At 45.0% G+C, this 26,967-nt stretch overlaps 1 protein-coding gene across 1 annotated transcript in view; it reads right to left on the reverse strand.

Annotated features, from left to right (window-relative positions):
* LOC131571582 (uncharacterized) overlaps positions 1-26,267 on the reverse strand; it is an 88,181-nt gene extending 61,914 nt beyond the window's left edge. Inside the window, 1 exon segment of the mRNA XM_058824360.1 lies at positions 26,219-26,267. Coding sequence (XP_058680343.1) covers positions 26,219-26,267 — 49 coding nt within the window.
* Between the last annotated feature and the right edge of the window lie 700 nt (positions 26,268-26,967).

Below are 26,967 nucleotides of genomic sequence, written 5' to 3' on the forward strand. Positions count from 1 at the left end.
GTGCAGCAATTTTGCTCCTCTGGTCTTATCAGATTAATTTTTGCTCTGACACGAGGGGTCACCAGATATTACAGCGGCCTGAGTGGGTCGCTGCTGGTGAGAGAGAGACGGTGAATCTTGTATCTTGATCAGAAGGCTGAATTTATTAATATATGATATATAATACATTATTACTATACTAATAGAATATAGAGAGAGGTTTGCAGAGCAGCTAGCTAAGCTAAGAATAGATAGAAAAGAATCCACAACAAAGTTGTGGCCAAGGACTCAGTCCCCTGGCTTGAACTGATGATTGGCCCTTAATTATAAACATAGAAAATGAGCCAATCAAGGTGAATCCTATTGCATTCCACAGCAGCTGATAATAATTGTTTACCTTCTCTTCGGGGGCCCCTGGCCTCCCGAAGATGCAGAAATCCAAAAAGAAGGATTTCTGTAGAGAAATGTCTGCGACAATTATAAGTATTTAGAAATAGCATCAGTTAGAATTCTTGTAGCTGCTTGTAATATAATAGAATCTATCAGCACTGTGTTGCTCATAGAAACAGTAGCATAATGAATATAATATCTATGCATCACTTATGGAAACAATTGTGTGATGAATGTATTGTGTTATAGACCCTAGCAAAACATAACGGGAAAAAAGGCTTGTGTGTAACTAAAATCAGTGTAAGGCTGTCCACTGACCAACCTGTCCAAGTGATAAAATAACCGTGACACAAACCATAGCACCAGAGGACAATTAGAGAATACCATGTGAAATTTAGGGAGAACCTACTAAAGCCTTATCAGAGGGTGTGAAACATCAGGAGACACAAGCAGAAATAATACATGTTGACCTGGTGCAAAGGATGTCATGCAGTAAAACTGAGTGCGAAGCAATCAAACTAAGGAGTTCCCAAAACATCAGAAAATTCCCAAGAATGCTTGAAAAATTCATGAAACACATGAATATACTTGCCTCTCAGCAATGTAACACCATAAAGCTAACACTGTCACTTAGCACCAGGTGTTGTTTGGGTGTTAGCCCCGAGCACCACAGTGCTGCAAATATTGTCTTTTTTTATCCTATTAGTATTATACATTTTATAATTCTAAGCAGTGAATTCTGTTTCTCACAGCTGTGAAGGAAAGAGCTCCCTAACAGGACTGCAGGCAGCACCAGCTTTGCTCAAGGATGCAGACCCCAAGTGCTCTCTCTCTCCTTTAGTTCTCACTAACTTTAAGGGGTGATTTCAGATTTTCCTTGAGCTCCTGGATCTGTGACTAATGATTTCTTTGCCTCAGAGCTTCTGCTGCTTGTATTTTTAATGTATCTCACTACAGCTATCGGCAGACTGGCACTACATGGATTTAATGCTTGGAGACAAAAAGCTCAGACTTCTACACTGACCTTTTGCTGGGCTTTTCCTCTCTTGCTTCAAGAGTCACTCAGGGTTGCCTCCAGAGCACTGACATCCTGCAGCAAACTTATCCACGGACATCAGCACAAAACTGGGACACCTGGCTTGGTGACACAACTGCCACAAGGTCAGGTTTATTCCCTGCTCTCTTGCCCCAGCAGAGGACTCAGTGTCAGAGCCTCTGGAGAAGCGTGGAGGGCAGGGCTCAGGCAGGTTGTGCCCGTGCAGGATTTGAACTCAAGGCACCAGGAAGCACCAAGCCTGCAGACAGGAACTCAACCCTTCTCATCTCCCTCACTGCCAGAGGCAGGCTCAGAGCAGCCATCTCACCCCTCTCTAAACCAGTGGGGGCTCTGTCACTACCAAGCTCCTCGGGCTCCTGGGAATTGTTCCTGCGGCTCTCGGTGCCAGGCAAAGCTCCCTCTGCTGCAGCTCTGCCCACAGGCTCCCCTCCTGAAGACTCAGGGGCAACAATAATATTGCCCTTGAAAGAGAAACAGAAAGGAAGAAACCCTTCTCACCACTTACACAAAACACCTGGTCCAACAACTCCATGGCTCACACACTTAATCCCTTCTTCCTAACAACAACTCTGGGACCCAAAGCCCTTCAACAGTCAGAAAAATTGACTTCTCAAACACAGTCCAAAAGCTGTCAGAGCTGACAGTGTTGAACATGGGGGTGACACTGAACACATGGAATGGCTGCTAAGCAGGAGTCCTGCCAGCTCCTGGCAAAGGGATGTGCTCCTTCCTCCACAGCCCTGAGCACAGAAGTCTCATCCAGGCTGCAGCACACATCTCTTCCCACAGAGATGCCCAAGAGCAAGGGGAAAGAGCTCTGCAACATGGACAGCAAGACTGGCCAGTTTGCCCAGCTGAGGATTTCCCAGATGGAAACTGGACTGCAGGCAGCAGCTTACTGAGAGGACAAGAAAGCTGCAGCTGCAGCCCAGCCCCAGCCACGGCTCTGGGAGCGCCCACATGCATGGCAGGGCTCACACAGCAGCAGCAGCAGCCCAGCCCTTGCTTTGCCTTGGCCTTCCCACCCAAAAGAGGCACAGCCCACATCTGCTGCTGCAACAGAGGCACCTCTGGCATGCCCCTCCCTGCACGGGACACTGGGCCTTCAGTGCCACTTCTCCAAACACTCTTCTCTTCTTTCCCATCAAACAAAGCCTCTTAGAACCTACAAAGCTTCCACTTCCTCACCACAAATGCTCCTGCATCAGGGGTTCTTCCCAGGAAAAGGAGCACCCAAACTTGGCCAACACAGGCTCACACCTTTCCATCCTTACTCATAGATGACATATTCATTCCCTCTTCTTTAAGAAGTCATGCTTTACCAGGCAAATACTTCCTTGTCCATTCACAGCTGAACTCAAGAAGCTTTTCCTTCTCAGCCATGCAACAACATTCACAAGTTCTCAGTCCAGCCCCTTTCTTCCCTGCCCAATGCAGTTGCCCAAGCAGAGGGAGAAAACATCTCCTCCAGTGTTTTAAGCACCATGTCCAGAACCGGCGGTGGCAATTCCTCTTTCCCAGGAGTATTCCACAGCCAGCTGTAGCTGTCCATGCTGCAGAACCTACACTGGTGGCTTGAGTGCTGGGGGCTTGAAGTGTCTGGCCTGGCTGCAAGAATCCAAACACATTGGTCAGGCTCCAAAATGTGTCTTTGGGACGCAGAGCTCTAGTGCTGCCTTGGATCAAACATCACAGGAAGCACACAGCAACCTCCGTTCCAGAAATGTATTCAGACTTCCCAGAGGATTGAAGGAGTGAGTTCTTCCTCTTAAAAATATTTATCCAAATTGACATGTACATAGATTAAAGCATGGACCGGAAATCTGATATAGACACGCACAGAGACACACACACACACACACAAACACCCTAGAATCACAGCATTGTGTTTCTTACCAGCAGCTTTGGGATTTGGCTACATTTGGTTTCTCATCACAAAAGACCACAGAAAATGGATTCACCCAGGAAGAGCCCAGATCTATAGACATACATGCTAAACTTGTACTGTGAGTTTATTCTATAAACAGCCTTGAGGGTGAGGCCATATTCTTCAGCTGCAGCTGTTGTTGGGCACACAGAGCTCATTTCAATGGCACGGCTTGATTTGCAGGGCAGGCAGTCTTAAACGTCTGCAATGTCCTATCAGAGTCCCAGTTTGGCTTCATTCAAAGAAAGAGGAGAGTGCACCTAACACTGACCACTTGTTAGGCAATATCTTTCACCGTGCCCTTGTACCCCTACAGAGAGTCTGTCTATAAAATGTCCAGAACACCCTCCAAATCTGCAGCGAGGACAGGAAAATGAGGCAGAGAATCTGTCTGTTTTCAAGGTCCCCCTTCCTAGGCAACTTGACACTTTCTACCTGCTTCTCACTTGAGATCTACCCATGATAGAGCACTGCAGGAAAACACTTGAAAGGGTCATTAACCAGGAGCTGCTTGGAAAGCAAGGGCAGAAGCTCTTTCCCTCCCTGATGGGCTGCGGGCTGGCAAGTGCTGCTCTGAAGATGTGCAGCTGCTCCTCTCTAGAGAGGCCAGGGAAGGGTTGTGATGGTCTATGGGTACCAGAGGAACGATGAGCTCAGGTTGGCATTTAAGCTCCATGGGAACAAGCAGAATGAAGAGCTCACAGTGGAGATGAAATTTGCCTGTTCCTGGCTCCTCTGATGAAACGCCAAGAAGTCCAGATGAAGCAAACACCTTCTCCCAAGAAGCTAGGAATACCTCAGAATCGTGAGCACCTGCACTTCACCTGGAATGGCGTGGAGGCAGCTCTAAATGCTCGGGTGAGGCAGCACTGAGGTCGTGGTATGAGAGCACTGTGTAGCAGTGAGGGAAGGAAAAGGGAAGCAAAGGGAAGGCTGGGTCACTACTGGTCTTTGGGTGTGCTTCCCTTGGCAGCAACTGTGCTTCTGTCAGGGAAAACAAAAGCTCCCTGCATTGTTAAAACTGAAAATCACCGACAAAGACTCTCTAACTAGTCAAAGTTAGAAAATGCTATGTTCATTACGCTGACGGCCAGCAGAGGGGAGGGTCATTCCCGAAATATGCGACCGCTGGCCAGGCTCGGCTCGGCTCGGCACGGCACAGCACAGCAGGTTCCAGCAGGACAGGGAAGGGCAAGGCAGGCAGGGAAGGGCAGGGCAGGGCACTGGGAGCAGTGACAGGCTCTGTCTACATGCTGCATCCCATGCCTGGATAACCATCGGGGACAGAGAGGAAGGACATTGCTCTGGCTTGGCTGCAGAAAGGATGAAAAGTGGGACTTAGAAAACATTAATTTGGACTCCATTTTAGCAGACTGGCTGGTTTCATCTCAGCATGTCCTCCTGTGTTTGGCAGAGTTGGCGCATTTCTCATGATTTGGAGTCAGCTACAGCAGCAGGAAGGGGCAGCAATTTTGTCAGCATGGATATCAAAGCCAAAGTTCTGCCCCATGGATGGATGTTGCTTTCTTCAAAGCATTTCTGGCCTAGAGTTGTAGCAAACTCACACTGGTGTCTTCCCAAACAGCATTGCCCTTTTCTTTCCTCATGAATCACCTTTTCCTTTTCTTCCCCCCATCTGGGGAGAGCTCCAATGCAAATGCCTCCTGCAGCCAACTCCTGTCACTGTAGACTGACAAAGGAGATCTTGCAATGGAGAGAGATTCCCTAGAGCTGCTGTAGGGAGCTGAAGGGCGAAGCTTTGTCCCTTAGTCTTGTTGGGGAGCTGCTTGTGCTCTGGGGGACAGACACTGATAGTGGAGCCCTGGAAAATGTAAAAGATTGAATCTGACAATTTTAGGCTTTGTGTTTTCCCAGATCAACCTGCATAAGCAGTATGAAAAATTATATAATTGTTAGATGTGATGATTGTTTAGTAATTAAATATAATTATTATGTAGTCATGAGAAGAATCATGAACAATTATATTGGAAATTTAGGGAGGGCTATGCTTGGCTGAAGTCTATGTATACAATAGAACAATAGAAGTGTAATAATTAACATGGAAGTTATGTAACGATAGAACATAAAAGCATGATCATCTCAAATATATGGTTGGAGTCAGATTTGAATTGAATACTCCTGAAACCCAGAGGTCTTAATAAAAGCACCTGCATATAATCGCTTATGGGATTTTGTGTTTCTTAAGGCTAACAACAGCAATGATGTTTATCCAAGCCTTGCAGTTCATTCCTGAGCTTCTTGACACACCACAGAGACTTTGGGGTTGTCGTACTGGCAAATAAATTTCAGTCTGGGCACTTTGAAATGCTTCAATTATCCTTTTTTTCGCTTTTCTGCAGAAATATTGTCATCATCTATTCCTTCCAGAGGATCTTTTCCTGCTTTTTGGAGAGCTCCTTTTTTTGCCCTCCCAGATCAGGCTAATTCCCAGGGCTCCTTCCCAAAGTGAGGTGTAGCCCATGGCCTCCACTCTTCAGCTGGAACAGAAGGAAGCACAGAGTTTGCTGTTGTGGGAGAGGAGCTTCTCATTCCTGCCTGCTTTCCCTTTGGGACAGGTTGGTGTGTTCTCATTTGATAAAGGCAGGTTTAAACTCTGAAGCAGTTGTGTTTCAATCTGCTCCCTTCTCCAGCTCTTCTGTGGGTATCCTTGGACAAAAGGCCTCTTGGTGGGAGCTCCCTGTGGCAGCTTAAGGAAGGAGGTTGATATTTCAGGGTTGTGACTGCTGAAAGCAGCTGGTTTTCGGAGGTGTCCAGAATTGGGAGCGGCTTCTTTTCTCACTTGCCTGCAGAAAAGGAAGTTGCAACGTGGGAATTTCATTTGTGGAGATGGCTGCCAGGGGTGTTTGCCAAGAGATGGGCTGGCAGAGAGGCAGGTCTCGTGCTAAACTGGCTGTGTGTTTGTTTTGATATTGGGGAGGGTCAGACATGCAGACACAGACACCATCTGAAGGAACAGTGTAATTTTCTGTAATGCAAAAGTGCAAAAAAGAGTCAGGAAAGAATAAGCTAAGCAATGCACCTCAGCATTATTACAAAAGGGTGCCTCTGGTTATTAAGGAAGATACATCACCAGGTACCACAATGCTTTCCCCTTCATCCAGAGCTGCACATCAGCTGGGGGAAGCTGTCCCAGCCAAGCCCTGCAGAGCCACGGCTGGGAACGGGGAAATGCTGCGGTGCCTCCACCTTTGCTGGCCACGAGGCTCCCGAGTGCGCTGTGAGAGTAGCCCGGCTCTGACAGTGCTGGACGAGCAATGTGCCAGAGCTTCTGCTGGGGCACAGCTGATTTCATTCTCCTCTTGGTTTTCTCCTTGAGCCTGCCCAGGGCTCAAGGAAGAACCAAGACCAGGTGTGGCCTTGTCCATTTTCCTCATGCAGAAAGATGCAGACATGCTTCACCAGTGAATGGAGGCAACAATATATTTGACAGTAATACTTGGTTAAGGAGCAGATACATAGAACATTGGGTTGGAAAGATCATCTAGAGAACAGCTTTGGCTCGGGTCCTGTTGTGGAGGCTTCAGTCAGGGTCTGTTGTTCAGGCCTTAGTCCTTTGGTATTTTGCAGTGCACATCAATGCTGTGCAGAGCTGGAAACAAACAAGTCTGTCTTTAGCACATTTGAGACAGGGAACAGGATTACCCTGCAAGGCCAGGCTAGGGCCAAGAGCAGAAGGCCAGCACCCTGCTTTTGCCCACAGGCAGCCCTGCAAAGCAAGCAGCCACTCCTGCCCAGGGCTGAGGTGCCCGAAGCTGCCTCCCCGCTGTGCAGCTCTGCAGAGCCCGCGGGGCGCAGGGTCCTGGGCAGCCAGGGCAGCCCGGCTGCCTTGGAGCACAAGGAGTGGCCCAGAGAGAAGCTGCTGCCCTTTGCTTTGGAACTGTTCCTCAGAGTCTTGTCATTAATCCACAGTGTCTGATCTGTTTTCTTTTCCTCTCCCAAATTTAACAGAGCTTTTTGAGAAAATTGACTGAAGTAGCTTCTGCTGCTGGTGGTGGTGCTTTTGTCTGCAGTGAGGGCAGGTGATTTGAACCAAGGACGGAGTCCATTGTTAACACCCCAGCTTTGCCAAGTCAAGAAAACCATTCACAATGGGGCTGTCAGTGCTGAGCAATTTTCCTAGTTTTTGGAAAGCTCCCACCTTAAGAAATTCAAGAGATTATCCTTCATGAGGATACCAGCAGTACCATGATGCCAGTGTTTTCCACCCCGTTTTCTGTGTCTTTGGCACTTTTAAGATGTCCTCAGTGCCCAGCAGGAATGAAATGACCTGTGATCATGTGATTTGAGAGCTCTGTGTTGTTCGTTGCCACATGAGTGTTCATGACAAGCTGGACACACCAGCCGTGGCTCTGTTGAGTTAAATTCATCCCAATTTTGTGCAAACAGCAGCCCTGAGATGCTGAGAAGAGCAAGCGCAGTGGGTAGGTGTGCATGCACACGCCTGGGGGCTGACTGCTGTGTGGGCAGAAGGTTTTGCACTGTTGTAATTCTTCGCTCTCCCAAGCTGGAGGAAGAAATCAAATCTTTATTAAATTAAAATATATAAATCTATATGAAATGAAAATGTATCAAAATTAATGAAACAATACCTATTAATTTATCATGGATGTAATTTAACATCTATACACTATTTCCGGCCGGGAGTCCCTCTACAAATCACGAACGGGACGGGACTGCTGAGGAACGCGCCTCGAGCTGTTTGTTTTCCAGCATCAGTCTCATTACTTGGGTCTGACTATGGGAAGATGCCAGCGGCTCACATCTGTGGCAGCAGGCAAAGAACTTAATGGCACAGCTTACTTGAAAAATTTTTTGACCAATCACACAAAGCAGAAGCATACTGACAGTAGTTCTATCCAACCACTATAAGCACACGTACCTTTTGTTAAAACAGTGCTTGCTTCTTTTGAATACTATACCTGCTTGTAAGCCTTAAAACACAATGCACTGAGCTCCATTATTAAGCTGAGAAGTTCCTAAAATCTTGCTAGAGATACTTTTTTGAAGGCTAACGAGTTATTCTAGGCAAGCACTAACACACAGGCCATTTTGCTATTTCTCCTTACTTTTCTACTTCTATAACACTTGTGCTGACAAATCCTATGGCTGCTGCTTAGCTCCAACCGGTTTCTCTGAGCTCTGCCTTTTGTAGCTTTCCCAAAACCCCCTGATTTGAAGGATTCCCACAATTCCCCCTCTCAGTACAACTAAAAAGAAACCTTTGTATCCATGTCGTTTATTAACTACCTTGCATTTCATAGCTTTACTGCAGCATACCTGCTTATTACTTGCTTAAATCATCCTTTTTGCTCGCATTAAGCATTGCTACATTCCAACACAGCAATTTTAATGCTGTGAAAGTCCAGTCAGTTCAAAGGGCAAAAGTCATGTCTGATAGCAATTACAAGTCATTGTTCCAAAAAAGTCTCGCCTGTTCCAAGGTCTTAATTCAAAACCTCCCTCCATGTCCATACCTTCATCCACCATCTGAGTGAGATTTCAAGAACTCTCTGTGAAACCATTCCCTACCTCTCTCTCTTGTGTGATAAAAACTTCTTTGATCATTTTGTCCATCATTTGTCACACACACCAATGTATGCAAGGTATTACTACTAGTACCACTACCAAAACACCCAATCCATAGAGACCTATTCTACAAAGTTCCCCTTAGCCAAGGTGCAAAGCTCCATCCTTGGAACAAATCATCTAACCATGACCCACTGTCTTCCTTTTTTGGAGCTGTCAAATCTTTCAGCTTTCGTATGCTTTTCTGCATGGATTCAGAGTGATCAGACAGGTTCATGCAACACAATCCTTCAAATTCCTCACAACCATGTCCATGTGCCAGTAAAAGAAAATCAATTGCTGCTCTGTTCTGTAAGGTTGCATGTCTGACAACACTAACACCAGTCATCACGTCACTAATTGCAACACAAGTAGCACTGTCTTCTTTCTCCAGCCAACACCCCAATTGCTATAATGGTCTCAATGCCTCACCCGAGGCAAGTGGATGCAGAAATAAATTTGATGTAACTCATTTAGCAGGGCCCTAGGTCTGAAATTGCTATTACACTTTTCTTTATAATGATGGGCAAATCTTTTTTCTCTGTGTTTTCTCTTGATGGCTTTTTTAATGATAGGTGCTATCCCAGTGAGTTGTCTGATGCTAGATGGGCCACATTTAATTTTTGAGGAATTCTCTGTCAGGCTTCATCTCCACAAATGAGCCAATATTCTGTTACTAATTGTCGTGGGGATTCATCTAGGTCATCTGCTTGTCAGCAGTTTCACCCTTAGGGGACACTGGGGTAGTACAATTGCACCACAAACTTGAGTATCTGTCCACAGGATGATGGGGAGTAACATTTAACTGTGGATCTCCCTGGTACTGAAAGGCAGCACAAATTTCCATTAGAAATGAACCAAGAATTCCAATTCTTGAGGTTCAGAAGGTGCTCTAAGCAGATCAGGGGCCCAATGATGCCAGCTGGTTATGGGATTGGTCTCGTTGGCAGCCTCACACCAATATTTGTCACGATTGGCTATTGGCCATTCCTTGGCTGGCACTGGCACACTGACCAAACAGGTCACCAAGGGTTTGTATGGGCTCAAATTGGTCAAACATATGGTGTCTGAGCCTGCTGACTTGGCTAAAGCAAGGTAAACATTCATTTTTGGTTGATCTACAGGCATATATGCACTGCAAAAGCAAGCAAGCAAAACCAACAAATGCCAGTATAGCATTTGATCAAACTCCATGTTTCTGTTCAGCTGCTTTTCAGCAAAAGCTTCCCCATCTCTTTCAGCTCTCAAGCAAATCTTTTAGCACTTGTTCAGGGCACTAAACTGTCCCTCAGACCTTCAGTTTTTATAAATTTGGGTATCTTAGAATTCTTTTGAACAAAACGGACACCATGCTTTTGCTGAAAGAGCTCTGTGATACAAACAATTTTCACAGCCTAAAGAGCAGCAATCAAACTCTAGATTTGTAGGTTTCACAGGTTGAACAGGGAATGCCTGGCATGAACTGTAGTTTCTCCGTGTGGCTCACGTCTGCGTGCTCATTTCCCTGCTGGTGGAATTGTCGGTGCGCTCTTGTGTATGAGATGGTTTCATGTTCTTCGCAGGGACCCACTTAGGTCTGGCACCTGTGCAAATAAATACAAGCATACCTTTTGCCACAAGTGATTAGTGCAAATGGTCCTTCAATTTGTCCAAACTCAAGGTTTCTAATCAAAACGGGAGCATTTTCTTTCAGTTTTGCCTGTGTGCTGTTTGAAAAGTGCCTAAAAATTGGAGGATTAGGTCCTACAAATGATCTATTCAAAAGATAAAGACATCTAAAGCTTTGCCCTAACTTATCAGAGGTGTTGCTTGGGCCACTCCCCCTTTTTTGACCATTTAAGGGTTTTAGAGTGTGCTGCATCCTTTCAACAACTGCCTGACATGTGTGGGAATAGGGAATTCCAAAAGTGTGGCAAACACTCCTGTCCATCAGAAATGTCGCCAATTTTTGAGCTCTGCATGTGGGGCCATTTGTCGGTTTTTGCCTCGTGGGGGATCAGTTTGGCGAGCTCTGGACCCCAGTGACACTGACAAGGACAAAGCAAAAGACGAGAGGCGCTCTTTCTTCTCGGGACCAAATCGCACAGCTTTAATGGAGAAAAACTCCAGGAGAGAGAGGGAGCATCCAGGAGAGGAACGAAGATGTCCAGGAGAGGAAAGAGAGTGTCCACCTTCTGGCAGGAGATTTGTAACCCTGGAGGAGGGGGGGTGGTATAAAGGAACTACCATAGGTCAACATACGTAAATCACCACACTGTAGTTTTCTGCCTAAATTGCTGCACTTGTTACAAACCAAATTCTAAAATCTCCCCAAAAACAACCATTCAGGCCCAAATGATCACAATGAGGGAGAAAAACCACTCAACCCCCCTGTATACCCAGGCACCAGGTGTCACAGGGAGTACCAACCCCTGCAATTACAAAGTCCACACACACAAGCTCACCGGGAAAGGAGTCTCTCTTTATGAGGGGACAGAGTGCTCGCTTTTCTCAACACAACACACACCATAAATCACAACAGCATCCACCCACATCATCATCTCCCTCAAACATTCACACACTGAAAACACAACCACAATTATATCGCACAGGAAAATTTGCACCAATAAAACAGCATTTACTCAATTCAAACCCAGAATTGCTAGCAGGTCCTTACTGACACAGCAAATCCTTTCTGCCAGCAGCCAGACCCAAACCCAAACTGTACAGGCGTACGTTGTGCGCAGGACATCTCTGTGTGACTTAGGAACAGCCCTTCCCCTGCGTTCTCCTTACAGGTTACTTTATACAGAGTTAAACACTCCCTTTCTCCACAGTCCCAGCAGTCTTGTCTGTCCCCCACAAGGAACAGCCCAGAGCGGAGGTGCCTCCAGGAAAGGAATGTCCTGGCAGTGCCCAGAGACGTCCACAGCGCGGTTATTCTTGCTGGAGCAGAGAAGCGTTCCTGCCACGGTCACCAAATGAGGTGTGGAATAGAACTCACCACAGCTGAAGTTAGAAGGTGGTGTGTTTATTACAGTGCCAGGCACAGGAGGAGTTGTCTCTTAAAGACATGTGTGAAGAATCACTGGCTCTCTACTCATCTAAAATGAGTACACATTCATATAATTCCCAAAAAACCTAACACGTATTCATTAGGTAACACTGCGTACCCCCCTCTGTACTAAAATGTATTATAATTCAGTCCAAAGCTCCTTCACATTTCTGCAGTCTTTTACTTCAAATGGGTTGGTGGGTTTTAAAGTGGGGAATGGTGTCCTTCTGATGAAGGCCAAGACGTCTTCCTCAAGTTGATCTCTTTACTTATGACCTGTTGGCAGGCTTTTGCACTTCTTGCCTATAGCCGAAGTTTCAAGGCCCAGGTGCAGGCTCTGGTCCTCTTCTTTGTCACAAAGAAATCCGCATCCCATCCTGCTTCTTTAAACATAGTAAAGACAGGCAAGGGATATATTACCCTAGCCCTAACTACTTTACCTGAAAAAAATTAACTATCCCTTATTATTTCTACTCTTCTTGCTATACTCTTTCCCCCTAACTAAATCTTGCTAAAATTTTAACTCTTCCAGTTCTTTCAAAGCCTTGATTCATTGGCCTCATCTCACACGCCAACCATGTGTGAGCCAATGCCGTAACTGGGAAATTCCACTCCTGAGCAGGAGATACAGGGCCTGGTTCTGAGCTGGAAGGGTGAGAAGGATGAGATGCACACCATTTTCATCCAGGGGATGTCCTGAATGTGCACTGCCTACCTTCCTCTGCTGCCGAGCACCATGCTCCACCTCCTTCTCCTGCTCCGCAGATTTTTAGGAATCCAGGGGTTGCTGTGCATTATTTGCTATTGCAACTAATAGAATGACTTTGCTTTGCAAGCCCCGTTTTGTCCTGGGTTCTTTTGTGCATGGGGCTCCTCTTGAACCTGTGACAAAAGCCAGCAGGGACCTACACAACACTCCTATACTCATGTCAGTAAATTCTGAGAAGTGCTTTAGGTATCAGAAAGTCAAAAGATATCAATCAGTAAATCAAATAATTTGGGGGAATATTAAGCCTGTGAGTTTCAGAAAAGTATTGAAAATGTCTTAGATCCATGGATACAAACAAGTAAGTGAGATTGCTGGGTGTGCACGTATCAGGGAAGTGATTCCCCACATACCCAGTGCTGAGATCAAGTATTGCCTCTCTTCTAACCCTGAGCAGGCAGCAGGGATCAGGCCCTGCTTGGTAACGTTCATTTTGAAGACTTCTGTTCAGCAGGTAAGAATGGACCAAATGAAAACTTTTCCAGCTGTTTCCCTTTGGTTCACCTGTTTGAGGGTTAAGATTCTGTGCTGCAGGTGTCCTGGGTGTGTGCAGAGCAGAGCAGCCCCAGAAAGCCCTTGGCTTGCCCACCAGTTGTCATGCCTTGTTGCCAGGTGTGCCCAGCTCTGGCAGGAGAAAGAGCCCGCAGCGCAGTGGGCACCGTGCCCTGCCCAGCCGGGGCTCTCTGGCACAGAGCAGCAGCAGCGCCAGCACCGTTCAGCCTGCTCCTGCCTTGGCTTCCCGTGGCACACAGAAGCCTCTGGAAATCAGCACCGCCAGCAGCGTTCCCAGCTTGGAGCAGCTGCTGCTGGCGGGCAGATGCTGCCAGTTCCACTGCTTCCAAAGGGCAAGAAAGGCACAGATGTACATGCACTGGAGCCCTGGGCATGTCCAAGAAAGGGGCAAATAGGTGGGGAGATTTGTTAGGAAAGATTTCAGCTGTGATGCCAACAGTGCCTTCTCTCCTGGTTCAGTGTGTTCTAGATGAGTAGTGCCATGGTTGGCGCTGTCAGTTAAGAAGTAGATGTTATGTGGATGTTCAAATGTGTAGTGATGATATTGTTATATATCCTCCCACAGTCCTCTTTCCCCTCCCCTTTGTAATCGTCTTGGTAGTCAGGGCATTTGGGGAGGGCTGGCTTGTGACCAGCAGGCAGGGGGAAACAACACCTGACCTCCAGTCAAGGTGCAAGAAAGTAATCTCCACCAATGGACAGCAGAGAAAGAGTTGACTGACAAAACTTTTGGAGGGGCTAAGGGTATGAAAGGCCGAGCGTCCTTTTTGTAGATGATGACATGGCTGCTAGTCATGGAGACTCTCAATGTTGCATTTTTTCCTTATTCATTCCTTTGTTAATGTTCAATATACCTTTAAAATTTTACACATTTACAGCAGAGATCTCCTGTGTGGGCTGGCTTTCACTGCAAGATCTAAATGGCTTCTCCTTTCTCTGCTTCTCTTTTGTTTCTAGGAGTTTTGGAGATGTTTTTAAAGCACTCGACACTGCCACAGGAGGAGAGGTAAATGTCAACAGCCCCTGCAGACTCTGCTGCTCTTGAGGGGCTTTCCCCACAGCTCCCCTCTGGTGTGAGCTGTGGCTGGAGCTTTGGCTAGAGCCGTGCTGAAAAAGCACAAGAAGCACAGACTGGTTCCAGCCTGCAAAATACATTTGGCACTTTGTCCTCCTCAGCTGCCGGAAGGAAGGCACGCAGGGCAGCGCTTCCTTTCAGACAAGGACGCGCTCACTCGCTCTCCATTGCTAAAACAAAGGTGGTGCCGTAGAGCACCTCCCTGCTCTTTGGGGCTACAGCTTCAGAGTCCTGAATTCTCGATTCTGGCTGCCAGCAAATCCATTGGAAAGTTACTGGTAGTTCCTTAGCCACCTGCAGTGCTGCACTTGGGAACTGCACATAGGGAGAGATCTGCAAGGTGCCCTAAAAGCCCTAAGCCCAGCCCATAGCCCAAGATGGATCCACAGAATATTAAGGCATGGATTACTTCTTCTGATTCCTAGAAAGAGCAGCAGAGACTGTGGTCAGAGGTTTGTGGGTGATAGTTGAGACACCACTGTTACCAAGTGGACAAGGCAAAATTTCAGTGGCTACACGTGTCCTGTAACTGGCCCCCAAGGCAGCAGAGAAACGAGCTGTTGGAATGTCAGTTCTTAATTACTGCAGTGCCTAATCACAAGGCAGTTTGGCACAGCTCAGCTGTGCCATTGCAAAATCACTCGCTCCATGTCCACTGTTGTCCATTGCCACCAGCTGCTCAAGGTGTCTTTCAAAGGCAGGGACCTATGTGAATCCTTGGATTTTCCTGAAAGGAAGAAACCCCAGGGACAGAAAGCACCATTTCTACAGCACTGGCAGGGCAAAAATCCCAGCAAGATGAAGACATAACAATCAACAGATGCCTGGGACTCTGGGCCACATTTGCCTGGGATGGCCAGGTCCTGCACCTGACAATTGGGGAACAGATGGTCCCACTGTGCTACTTTCTGGGTCTTTCTAGCAACTAGAGGAATCCTCATGGAGCCTGTGAAGCACTTAGCTTGCAAAGTCATGGTTCATTGCTCTTGTTTTGTTTTTTTTTTCCCTGTGGACAGCATCCATTTGTAACAACAGCAAAGCCAGCATCCATCCTGGCACCACTCATCAACTCAGTCCAGAAGAAGTAAGAGACAAGAACATATCATGTCAAGATGTTACCTCCATAGCCAATTTTGAGTAGAATTGTAGAGTCAGATTCTAGAGTAGGATTGTTGTAGAGTTTTGTAGGATATGGTTCTAGACTAGGATTAATTAAATAAAGTAATTAAAGTTTCTGAAATATCAACTGATTTGGAAGATGGTTTGAAAGATCCCTTTCTGACTCCCTCCGAAAACTCAACATTTCCTCCTCAGTTAGCAGTTGTTTTTCTATTGGTGCTAAGACACACTTATGATTTCTTTTGAACGGTTCAAAAGTGGGGAAGGTTCTTCTTCATTCATCCTACCCAGAGCACACTGCCTTTGGAATACCACCCACTAGCTGGTTTTGGCACAGCTGCGGTATTTCTAGTTGAGGCAGAAAAGGCAGTGGCGTTTGCAGGAAAAACCAAAAGAGGAGTGGGGCAGCCCTGACATCCTGTGTGGATTCAAGCCTGCAGCTGTGACTCAAGAGCACTTGGATTTGGATCCCTAAATGCAATCTCTTTGGCTGCGGGAGAGACAGGAACCCAACATGACAGGTCATAGGCCAATTTCTAGCTGTCACTGCCTGCAGCAAAGGCTCCATCCTGCAGGACTCCAGCACTCAGCATCCTCAGCCAGACACAGCAAGTGCTGGCAACTCAGAAACTTGCATTTGTAAGCTAAAACAGAAAAAGAAGGGCAGAGATAATAAGGAATGAAGATTTTAAAAGTGCACTGTGCAGAAGAGACATACAAGCCACCAGTGTGAACACAGCTGGGAGATTCATCTTGGAGATGGATTAGAGTGGAACTCATTCACTGAATGTTTCTGGTGCACATGAGTGCAAAGACTGAGGAAAAAAGGAGAAAAGTTTAGTTTCTGAAAGCTATTTAGATTCCTGGAAGCATTGTCTAGAGACCTAAAAATCTAAAGCCTCAAAGAATCTGAACCTAAAACATCCCCACATGGATTGATCAGGTATGATGGGCACATCTCTGCTCTTTTCAGAGTCAATGAAATTGACAATGAGTGTCTGGAAATTAGGAATGCCTGCCCAGATTTTATCTCGGTTACTTTAAGAGCACCTTAATAAGGCACTTCAGGAACTGAACTCTAAAGTTCTTCACCCTGCTCTATTTACTTTACATTTGAAAAGAGGCTGGTAGAAGGAGAGATCTGGCTTTAATTTCTCCCCAAATCACCTGTTGCACTCTCAGGTTACAAGTAGATGTAAAATTCAGCTAATCACTCTCTCTATCCATGAATATTCCACTAGTGAACTGACATATAGAAACATCCTTTTTCCCTTGGTACCTTCCTAAATGGTGCCCTGATGAACAGGAGACTTGCATAAATCTCACATAAAATCACCAAAATTGCTGAAATTGACACTCAATTCCACGATAAAAGCTTCTGGGAAAAGGTTTGACAGGATCACTGAAGAAAGTCAAACTTGGGAGAGAAACGTGCATTTTAGTGCTGATCAAGGGGAAAGAAAGAGAAATGCTGTAAAAATTCCAAGTGGAAGGTGAGGAGAAAGACAGGCAGCACAGGAAGCACAAGGCCCCGTCAGATGACCTGTGGAAGGTAACTTTGTGCCCCAGCTCTGTTAGAGGACGTTGCCTGTCATTGGTGCAAGCAGCTGGAGACATAAATACTGATTGATTTGGGAGCCACAGTCTTGGTAAATGCAGAGGTGGTTCAGTAAGGTGACATGAGGGAGTTCCCTCAGAGCAACTGGGATGCCTGAAAGAAGTGAACAGCTCACCACAGCCCGGCCCGCTCGGCTGCTTTTCCTTCTGACCCTCCTGGGGAGGCTCTGACATTTCCTCTTCCCTGATGGAAGTGCAGCTGCTGCCAAGGGAAAGGTCCCCATACTCACTCAGTGTTCCCTTTGCTTGCCAGATGCCCCATCTGCTGTCGCTGTCCAGGAGAGCTGCTCTGCACGGGAGGAGGAGCCCGAGGGAGAGGCTTTGAAGATGGGGCAGCTGGGATCCCTCTGCTTGGAGCTCTGTTTAAAGATACACGGACTTGCATGTGAACAGGGATTATTATATGGACTTGTACATAAGTAGCCAGCTATTTGTTCAGGCCTATTTCTGTACATATGGTATCAGATTTATGAATGTACTGTGTATCTGTGTACGTATAGGTACCTGTATAGATACAGGTTTTCAGTCACATCTTTGTGTGTATATGTATCCAGTTCGTTATGTGTATTGTAATATCTGTGTTTAGATTTCCGTATGTATACGGTTGTGTAGGTATCTATTTCTATTGATGTATTGATGTAGTTTTGGTCTTTTTAAATAGCTATATTGGTATTTGTTTTGGTATATATGTATTTTTATATTTTTTTAGATGTGCATTGATGTATTTCTATATATATTATATTTACATATATATCCAGATATATTGCTGTATATTTGTATTGATGCAGTTGTACAGATATTTAGGTTGGTACTGCTGTTTGTCTATTTATAGATAGGTTTGTTTTATGTATCTGCTTCTTGAATGTAATAGGTAACATTTATTTTGTATTCACATCTGTATATTGTAGTGGTTATTTATGTATTCAGTTCTATTTAAATGTGTCTGGAGTGGTATAGTGGTGGAATTCTATTTGTAGAGTACTTGGTATTACAGGCAAATAGTGATATTTTCGTATTTGTATATGGGCTGTATGTTTGCCATAACATGCAATAAATTAAGTTGTTAATTTTCCCTTGATCTCTGTGTATAATGAGTGTTTTTAGAGGTTTGCAATAAATTAGTTTTTGTTACCAGAAGTTGTTATTTGTATGTTTTTAAATAGTGTGTTGTAACAAATACATAAATTACTTTTTTAAAATTTAACAAAGATCTGTATGGTTCTGTTTTGTCAGCGCTGGTGTAAGAAATGGTCAGCGCTGGTAAGAAATGCCATTTGTCAAGTGAGATGGATGTGTTGTAATTTGTGCTACCCAAAGCCATGGGAAGATGTAAATGCTGGAGGATTTTGGCCATGCAAATCTCCAGCCATGCCCAGCACGTGCCCCACCTGCACTCAGGCTGGGCAAGGGAAGCGCAGATTTGGGCTGGCATCAGAGCCCCACGTGTGCTCAGAATTCGCTGCAAAGGCCTGCTGGCTGAGAAAAAGATCAGGGATACATTTCATAGATTCTATTTATTACAGTACATATATTAAAATATATATTATGTGGTGTATTGTAGGAACCCTTTAAATCCGAGGGTTTTGGGAAAGCTGCTCCTCAGTGAGGAGGATTTCTAGGCTAGAGGAATATAAAAATAAAAAGAAGGCCATGGACAGTGCCATTGCCAGAGGCCCAGGCTGTTCAAAGGAGGAATGGATCGTCCCCTTCGCCGCCTGTAGCTGATACCCCTGTCAGTAATAAGTAGCAACCTCGGGGGCAACGAGATGGGAAACCATCTCTCTAAACCAGAATGGGATGTCGTTTAATAGCTTGAGGCAATTTTACAGGGTCAAGGACATTCGGACATGTCAAAACATGAACTAAAAGATAATTAATCTGGGTAAAAGTGAATACTCAAAATACAGACTTGAAGTCTGATTTTACCTTTGATTTCTGGGACCAGATAAAGTGGAAAATTCACAATCTAGTCTCTCTCAAAAAGGAAGAGTCTTTGGTCAAACTTATGCCGGTCTCCAGAGCTTTAATGGAGAGCTTTGGTCAGAATGATTGTAACAGAGACTTTCTCAAACATCAGAACAGAACACCTGGCTCTGAGTCTTTAATTCTCAGTGGTGCTGGACCTTCATCCTTCTCTGGGGGGATCTCAGATTTTGTTCAGGGTGTTCTGGCATGTCCAGGGTTTCTCCAGGCAGTGTGGACAGCACCCCGAAGCCCGGAAAAGGGGAATCAGATCAGCTTCCAGCTTTGGTCATGTTCTCTGCTTTTTCCAGGATTCCCTGAGTCATCGACACTGCAACCAGGCATTGCCCCAACTCCTGCGGGAAATCATCCAACCCCAGAATTCCCAGAGAGTGTTTGGGATTTTTCTTGCATTCCAAGAGATTGAGTGGTCATGGGACATGTTGTAGGTAGGCTGGGAATCAAATTGGTCCAGGAGATTAATGTTTGGGGAGGCTTTGCAAAAGAGGAGCTGCTGTTTCTGTGCTCTGCTGCTCTTCTGAAAAAGATGCGGCCGGATCTTATTCTGAAGTTGTGCAGGTGGGGTCAGCCAAGGGGGGGCTCTGGACCCGCTCTGCCTGGCCGAGGGGCTGCAGGGTCACTCCTGTCACTGCTTGCCCTTCCCAGGAAGTCACCCCCTCGGATCGGGCTCAGGCTGGCAGTTGGCTTTGGAGCTCCGAGGACTCTTTTCATACAGATTCCTCTGCCAAAACTTTCCGGGATTTTCACCACTTTTGGCTCCCAAGCCTCCGGTTACAGTGGGTGGTGGGGCTTTGGATTTGGCTCTGCCTGCAGGGGAGCGGGCAGGGGAGAGGACAGAGGTGGCAGGGGCAGCCAGGGCTTGAGCAGGGCAGGGATGGCTCTGCCCAGAGAGGTGGATGGGGTGGAGGTGGGAGAGCTCAGGAAAGTTGCTGTGAAGGCACAGACAGTTCATTCAGAAGCCTTGAAGCCTGTCTCATTGGCTGCTGGGGTCATGGGGGAAGGCATGCTGAGATTGCTCTTGGACCTGAGAGTTTTCCAGCTGTATTCCTGCGGGCAGGGATACAGTGTGGAACCTCTCACAGTCCATTGGAAAGCATCACAAATACAAAGTCAGGGTCTACAGCTGGAGAGCAGCCCGATTTGTATGAATCTAAAAAGATCCAATTTAGTGAATCCAGATGTGAGTTAGCAGGCTCTGGCTTTCTTCCTGTCACCAAGAACTTGGAGCTCTCCTCCCCAGCCCTTCCTAGCAGGGTTCCCAGGAAAGTTGCTGCGGCAACACTACTGCCAAGTGACGCCGCCCGGGGGCTATTTACAGACTTCAAACAAGACAGGGCTGCTATGGAAAGTGCCTAGAGCTGTTTATTTTTCAGCATCAGTCTCATTACATGATTATGATAATGGGAAGATGCTAGCAGCTCACAATCCAGGCAGCAGGCCAAAAATCAGAAGGTTACAACTTACTATATAATCTTCTTAACAAATCACACTAAGCAAAACATATTGACACTAGTTCTATCCAATCACCATAAGCACACGTAGCTTTGGTTAAAACAATGCTTGCTTATTTCGAATACAGTACCTGTTTGTAAGCCTTAAAACACAATGCACAGAGCTCCACTATTAAACGTCAACCTTCCTAATATCTTGCTAGATAAACTTTGTGCAGCTTAGAGAGCTATTCAGACAAGCATTAATACACAGGCTTATTGTTTTATTTGCCCTTGCTTTTTCTACAGTTTAAATAATTTTTTCTGCTGACCTATCTCATGACTGTTGCTTTAGATCTACTCACAATTCTGCTGTGTCTGAGGCCTGCCTTTTGCAGCTTTCCCAAAACCCTCTAATTTTATGGATTCCCTCAATTCCGCCCTCTCTCTTCACCCAAAAAGAAACCTTACCAATTGTGTCATTTATTACTTGCGTTTTGTGGCCTTACTATAATATTTTTGTTTCTTATCTGCCTAAAGCATATTTTTGTTGGCACTAAGCATTAAATTGCTGTATTACAACACAGCAATTTAATGCTGTGAAGGTCCAGTCAGTGGAAAGGCCATAAATTATGCCTGACAATAGTTACAAGTCATTGTTCAAAAATCTCTTGTTGATTCCAGGGTCTTAACTCAAAACCTTCCTCCATTTCTATACCTTCATCCACCATCTCCGTGACATTTTGAGCACAGTCTGTGAATCCATTTCCTACCTCTCTCTCTTGTGCGATAAAAACTTCTTGGACAGTTTTGTTCATCTCTCGTTGCACACACTGAAGGATGCAAGGTATTACTATTAATATCACTACCAAAACACCCAATACACTGAGACCGATTTTGCAAAGTTCCCTTAGCCAAGGTGCAAAGCTCCATTCTTAGGACAAATTATCCGACCAGGACCCACCATCTTCTTTAATTTCAGTTTTTGTGTGCTTTTGAGGATGGATTCAGAGTGATCAGACAGGTTCATGCAACACAATCCTTCAAATTCCTCACAACCTTGTCCTTGTGCCAGTTAAAAAAAATCAATTGCTGCTCTATTTGGAAGGGTAGAATGTCTAACATTATTAACATCGGTCAACATGTCACTGATTGCTGTGGATGTGCCATTAGTTTGTTTACTCAGCCAATATCCAAACCTATCTAATTGTTTCAATGCCATTGCTGAAGCCAGCTGGGGTAAAAACAAACCTTGGAACTTGGAGCTTTTTGGCAGGGTTCATGGAACAGCTGATTGCTGTGACAACACTACCTGTTCTTCTGGATCAGATACAGGAGTGATGAAAAGGAAAAAAAACACGGTCTAAATTGACAGTAGACCTTCCATTGCAACTACCTAAGTGGTCTTAGATATTATTCAAATATTATTCAAAATTTAGAAAAAATTTGGATTCAAATAAACACTTCCTTGCCTTACCTGTAAGATATGCTCATAACGATGTGAATGCACAATACATAATTCCTTCTCACCATGAGATCAAAAAACTTATAGGAAGAATCTAAAAAAAACTATTATAACTTTACCTGATCAGCCTCCAAGTGTAACAGAGATGCTAACAGCTTGCAGTAAGCTCATGTCTTCAAAATATCTTGCTAATGTGCAAGTCAGTGCTTTTGGAAAGCTGATTGCAGATTCTTAAGAAAAGTTAGGAATCCAATGGGAGATAATTTGGGAAAGGCTTTGGGAGAAAATTTGGGACAAAAAATGGAAAAGCTTGAAAAGGCCCTTGAAGCACAAAGAAACATTTTCTAAAAATCTGTTGGTACTGTACAGTTGGACTCTGATAAAAACGCTTGTGGCTTTGCTTGTGGTAAAGCAGGACACATGAAAAGAGATTGTCCTACAACAACAATCAAACCACATCCTATTTGCCCTCAGTGTAGGAAAGGGAAGCATCTTGCTAAGTACTGTCGTTCTCAATTGGACATCGATGGCAAAGCTTTGTCATTAAACTGGAAAAAGAGCGCGGATTATCACCGCACCTGGACACAAGTAGTGACCTCCTTACAGTCAAGTACCCAGTCAAATGGCATTGGTACCTCAGTCATTTATCCCTCAGTCAACCATCCCTCAAATGGTCCCAGGTCAATACCCTCACATACAAGGTTTGAATTGGCCCCCTCAAAAATTGATACACCTTTTAAATAATTTCTGGTATGAAAGTATTTCTACTGGAATTATCAGGTTTTTTCAGCAAAGACAAGAGCTTTTGATTCTAGGCAGAGCTAGCACCAAATTTTCAGACTTGCAGTCCTTCCAGCAGCTGTTTCCATAGATTTTAACAATAAACCAATATATTTAAATCTTGCATGTAACGTTCCTATAGCGACTCCACCAAAAACACCTATAGGTATTGCATTTCTTCTACCCATGAGTACAGCCAAGCAAAACAACTTTCCAGAGAATTCAATGCTGTCTGTGCCATTTGGAAGCTAAGGTCCTGAGGTCTTTTGGATGCAATTTTTGGACCGCAAGCAAGCAAAATTGACTTGCTGCCGGACTCACTGTAGTAAAGCAATTTACATTACAGGCATGCCGGATACTGGTGCAGATGTCACTGTAATCTCTCACATGTTTTGTCCCAGAGATTGGGATTTAGTAGCTTGTGCAGGTTCCCTAACAGGGACTGGAGATGCTACCGTGTGTTTGCAAAGTGCATCCATGATTAACATTACAGGTCCTGAAGGAAAGACAGCAATAGTGCATCCTTTCCTTGTTCAGAAGCTTCTCACTGTCTGGGGGAGAGATGTCCTGTCCCAATGTGGAACGGAACTGGAGGTGGGCCTGCGATGTAAACCACGTCAAAACCTGCCACTTGAAAGCTGAACTGGAAAACTGATCCTCCTATACGGATTGATCAATGGCCTTTAACAGAGAAAATAATAAATAGCCTTAAATGATTGGTAAAGGAGCAATTACAAGAAAGTCACATCACACCCACAAAGAGTCCCTGAAATTCACCAGTATTCGTCATCCACAGGAAGACATTGGACTCCTGGAGGTTGTTTCATGACATGAAGATCAATGTAGTGACTGAAGACATGAGACGTCTTCAACCTGGACTTCCTTCTTTATCAATGATCCCAAAACACTGGCCTCTCATTGTCATTCATTTAAAGGATTGTTTTTTCCACATCCCACTTCATCCCAATGATGCTCCAAGATTTGCCTTTTCAGTTCTAGTCATCAATCAAAGAGAACCCATGCAGAGATAGCACTGGAAAACATTGCCTCTATAAATGAAGAATTCGCCTATAATTTGACAATATTTTTTCACACAAGTTTTGTCTCCAGTTCAACAGAAGTATCCAAGATCCGTGATTTCACACTACAGGGATGATTTGCTCATCGCAGCTCCAACAAAGCCAGAGATGGAGCAAGCTTGTCCTAGTGTTGTTACTGAAATCCAAAATGCTGGACTTAAAATTTCCATAGCCAAAATTCAAGAAGTTCCACCTTGGAAGTATCTGGGATGGAAGATGACTGAAAAAACAATTACACTGCAGAAGATACAGCTCCGGACCAGTGTCAACACCCTGCAAGACTTACAACAGCTTCTAGAAGAAATCAATTGGGTCAGACCTGTTTTGGGAATCAGCAACGATGAATTGGGTCCACTTTTTAATTTGTTGAGAGGAAGCTGCGCCATCGACTCTCCTGAACTCGAATACCTGAAGCTCGTGCAGCGCATGACAAGGTCATGGAGGCTCTCCAAAGACAACAAGCTCATTGATGTATTCCAGAAAAGCCATTCTTTTCTGCAATTTTAGGAGGAAAGATGCAACTTTGTTCTGTCATTTTTCAATCAGACACTTCTGAGAGAGATCCTTTGTTGATAATAGAATGGGGTTTTCTTCCCTCAAGGTTTCCAAAGACTATTTTTACAGTCTTAGAGAGGATAACACAAATTCTGATTAAGGCCAGAACAAGGTTATTAAGTTTAGCAGGTGAAGAATTTGCAGTTCTCTATTTACCACTGAAAAAAACTATCTTGATTGGGCAATGCAATATTCTGCAAATTCTGATGATTTGCAACGAGAATTATTTAATTTTGCAGATATTGCTTCTCTTCATTACCCAGCTCACAAATTATTGCAGCAAAATTGAGTTTTAGAGAGAAACCTTCGTTAAGTAAAGAACCTTTAAACACAATAACTCTCTTCACTGATGGAATCTGGCAGAGGTCACAAATCAGTCATTACTTGGTTGAACCAAACCAAGTTCCCAACTAAAACTTGGGAATCAGATATTCAAATAGAAGAGGGATCTGGTCAGATTGTTGAGCTTGCTGCTGTGGTTCAGGCTTCTCAGTTCTTCCCACAACCTTTTAATTTATTCACACATTCTGCGTTTGTTGCTAATGTGGTTAAAAGAATAGAAGGATCAGTTCTAAAGAATCCTAGTAATGACAGTTGATATCATTGGCTTTCACGGCTTTTTACAACTTTACAATAACCAGCTAATCCACAGTTTGCTTCTCACATCAGGGCTCATTCTTCGCTTCCTAGATTTTTAGTGGAAGGAAACGCGAGAGCGGACAAACTGACAGTGCTTATTTCCAACACTTTGCCAAACATTTTGGAACAAGCAAAACTGAGTCAGGCCTTTTTTCACCAAAATGCACAAGCACTTGTGCAAATGTTTCAAATTTCCAAAAGTCAAGCTAAAGCTATCATTAGTACTTGCCCTGACTGTCAGCTTGTGCAGCCTCCTGTTTCTAGAAAGAGTTGTTCAACCCACAGGGTTTGCAAAGCCTGCACTTATGGCAAATGGATGTCACTAAATAAATAGCCTTCCCTTGGTAAATTTACCAATACTCATGTTTCAGTGGACACATTCTCTGGTGGAGTTTTTGCTTCTCTTCACACAGGGGAAGCAGTTAATCATGCCTGTCAACATTTTTAGCAGAGCTTTTGCTTCACTGGGTGTGCCCCAAGAAGAAAAAAACTGACAATGATCCCACATATATATCTCAAAAATTGGCCACATTTTTAAAGATTGGGGTGTTCGTCATATCCTTGGTATTCCACATTCTCCCACAACCAAGCATTTGCTGAGAGGACACATCAGACATTAAAACGCATTCTTGATCAAGAGAGGGGGGAGTCGAGGTCACACCACAGATGAGGTTATACAAAGATTTCCATGTTTTAATTTCTTCAACAGCTCTGTTGCAGAACCTGATCCACCGATTTCTAGGCATTTTTACAATAACACACAGGCAAAAGTGAAAGAAAATCCCTCTGTTTTAATTAGATACCCTGGGACAGGACCAATTGAAGGTCCATTCTGATTTATCACTTTGGACAAAGGGTTTGCTTCTGTCTCTACAGGTGCAGGAATTAAGTGGGTCCCAGCAAAAAACGTCAAACCATATCGCACCTTTTGCCTTCTGGATCAAGGCAGGCGACCTGGTTCTAAGGATCAGCACGGTGGCCCACTCTCCAGGGCCGCTCGGGCCAATGACACACGCAGACACAAATATGGTGGATGGTCAAAAGGCGTTTATTACTTCTTCTCATGGGGCCTTATAGTCTAAGGGGTCTCTACGTCAAAAGGGGGTTTGTCCTTCTTATCTATGGTTAGTAGGGAATGAAAAAGTACTGGGTAAGGAATGGAAAGTTACTGGCATTACTGTTAGTGGGGCCACATTCCTACTGTTAGTGGGGCCACATTCCTACGGTAATCTCTTATCTTAGAGGAACAAAGGGTCCTGGCTTTCCGTGACATCGCGTGATCTTCCGCAGCGCCTGTTCCCTATCTACCACATCTCCCCCCCCTTTTTCACAAATGAATGAGGTAGTCATATACATAGGTACTAAAATGAGGTATAAGGTTGTAACTTGACAAGGGAAAGGGGTTTTGGAAAACCTGAGTAAGCTTTTGCCAGACAAGTTCAGAAAATCTTGTGACTGGCAGTGTTCCCTGGTTGAATTCACAGCAACTGTCATCGGCCTATGAACAGGATGTTGGTCCGTTCCAGGCGGCTCTGAACGAACGAGACCAGCTTGTTCAGCAGGCATGGTCCGAAGGTAACTGTTAGAAACAGCATTGCCAATGGACCTATCAGGGCAGAAATCAGAGTGCTTAGCCAAGGTGATTGATTGAACCAGGACTCGTACCAGCCCTGTTGGGCTTCCCTGTCTTTCTGTCTCTGAGCCAGTCGGTTCCGGAGTTCTGCCATGGAGTCTCTCACTACTCCCGTGGGGTCTGCATAGAAACAACACTCCTCTTTCAAGGCGGCACACAGGCCTCCTTGCTGCATTAACAGGAGGTCCAGGCCTCGCCTGTTCTGCAAGACCACTTCTGAGAGTGAGGAGACCGACTTCTCTAGAAAGGAGATGGATTTCTCGATCCTTTGCAGGTCCCATCAATGGTCTCTTGCAGCTGGGACAGTCCTTGGTGCTGGGTCGCTAGGGCTGAGACACCC

This window comes from Ammospiza caudacuta, chromosome Z, assembly GCF_027887145.1.
Source record: "Ammospiza caudacuta isolate bAmmCau1 chromosome Z, bAmmCau1.pri, whole genome shotgun sequence".
NCBI classification, from domain to species: domain Eukaryota; kingdom Metazoa; phylum Chordata; class Aves; order Passeriformes; family Passerellidae; genus Ammospiza; species Ammospiza caudacuta.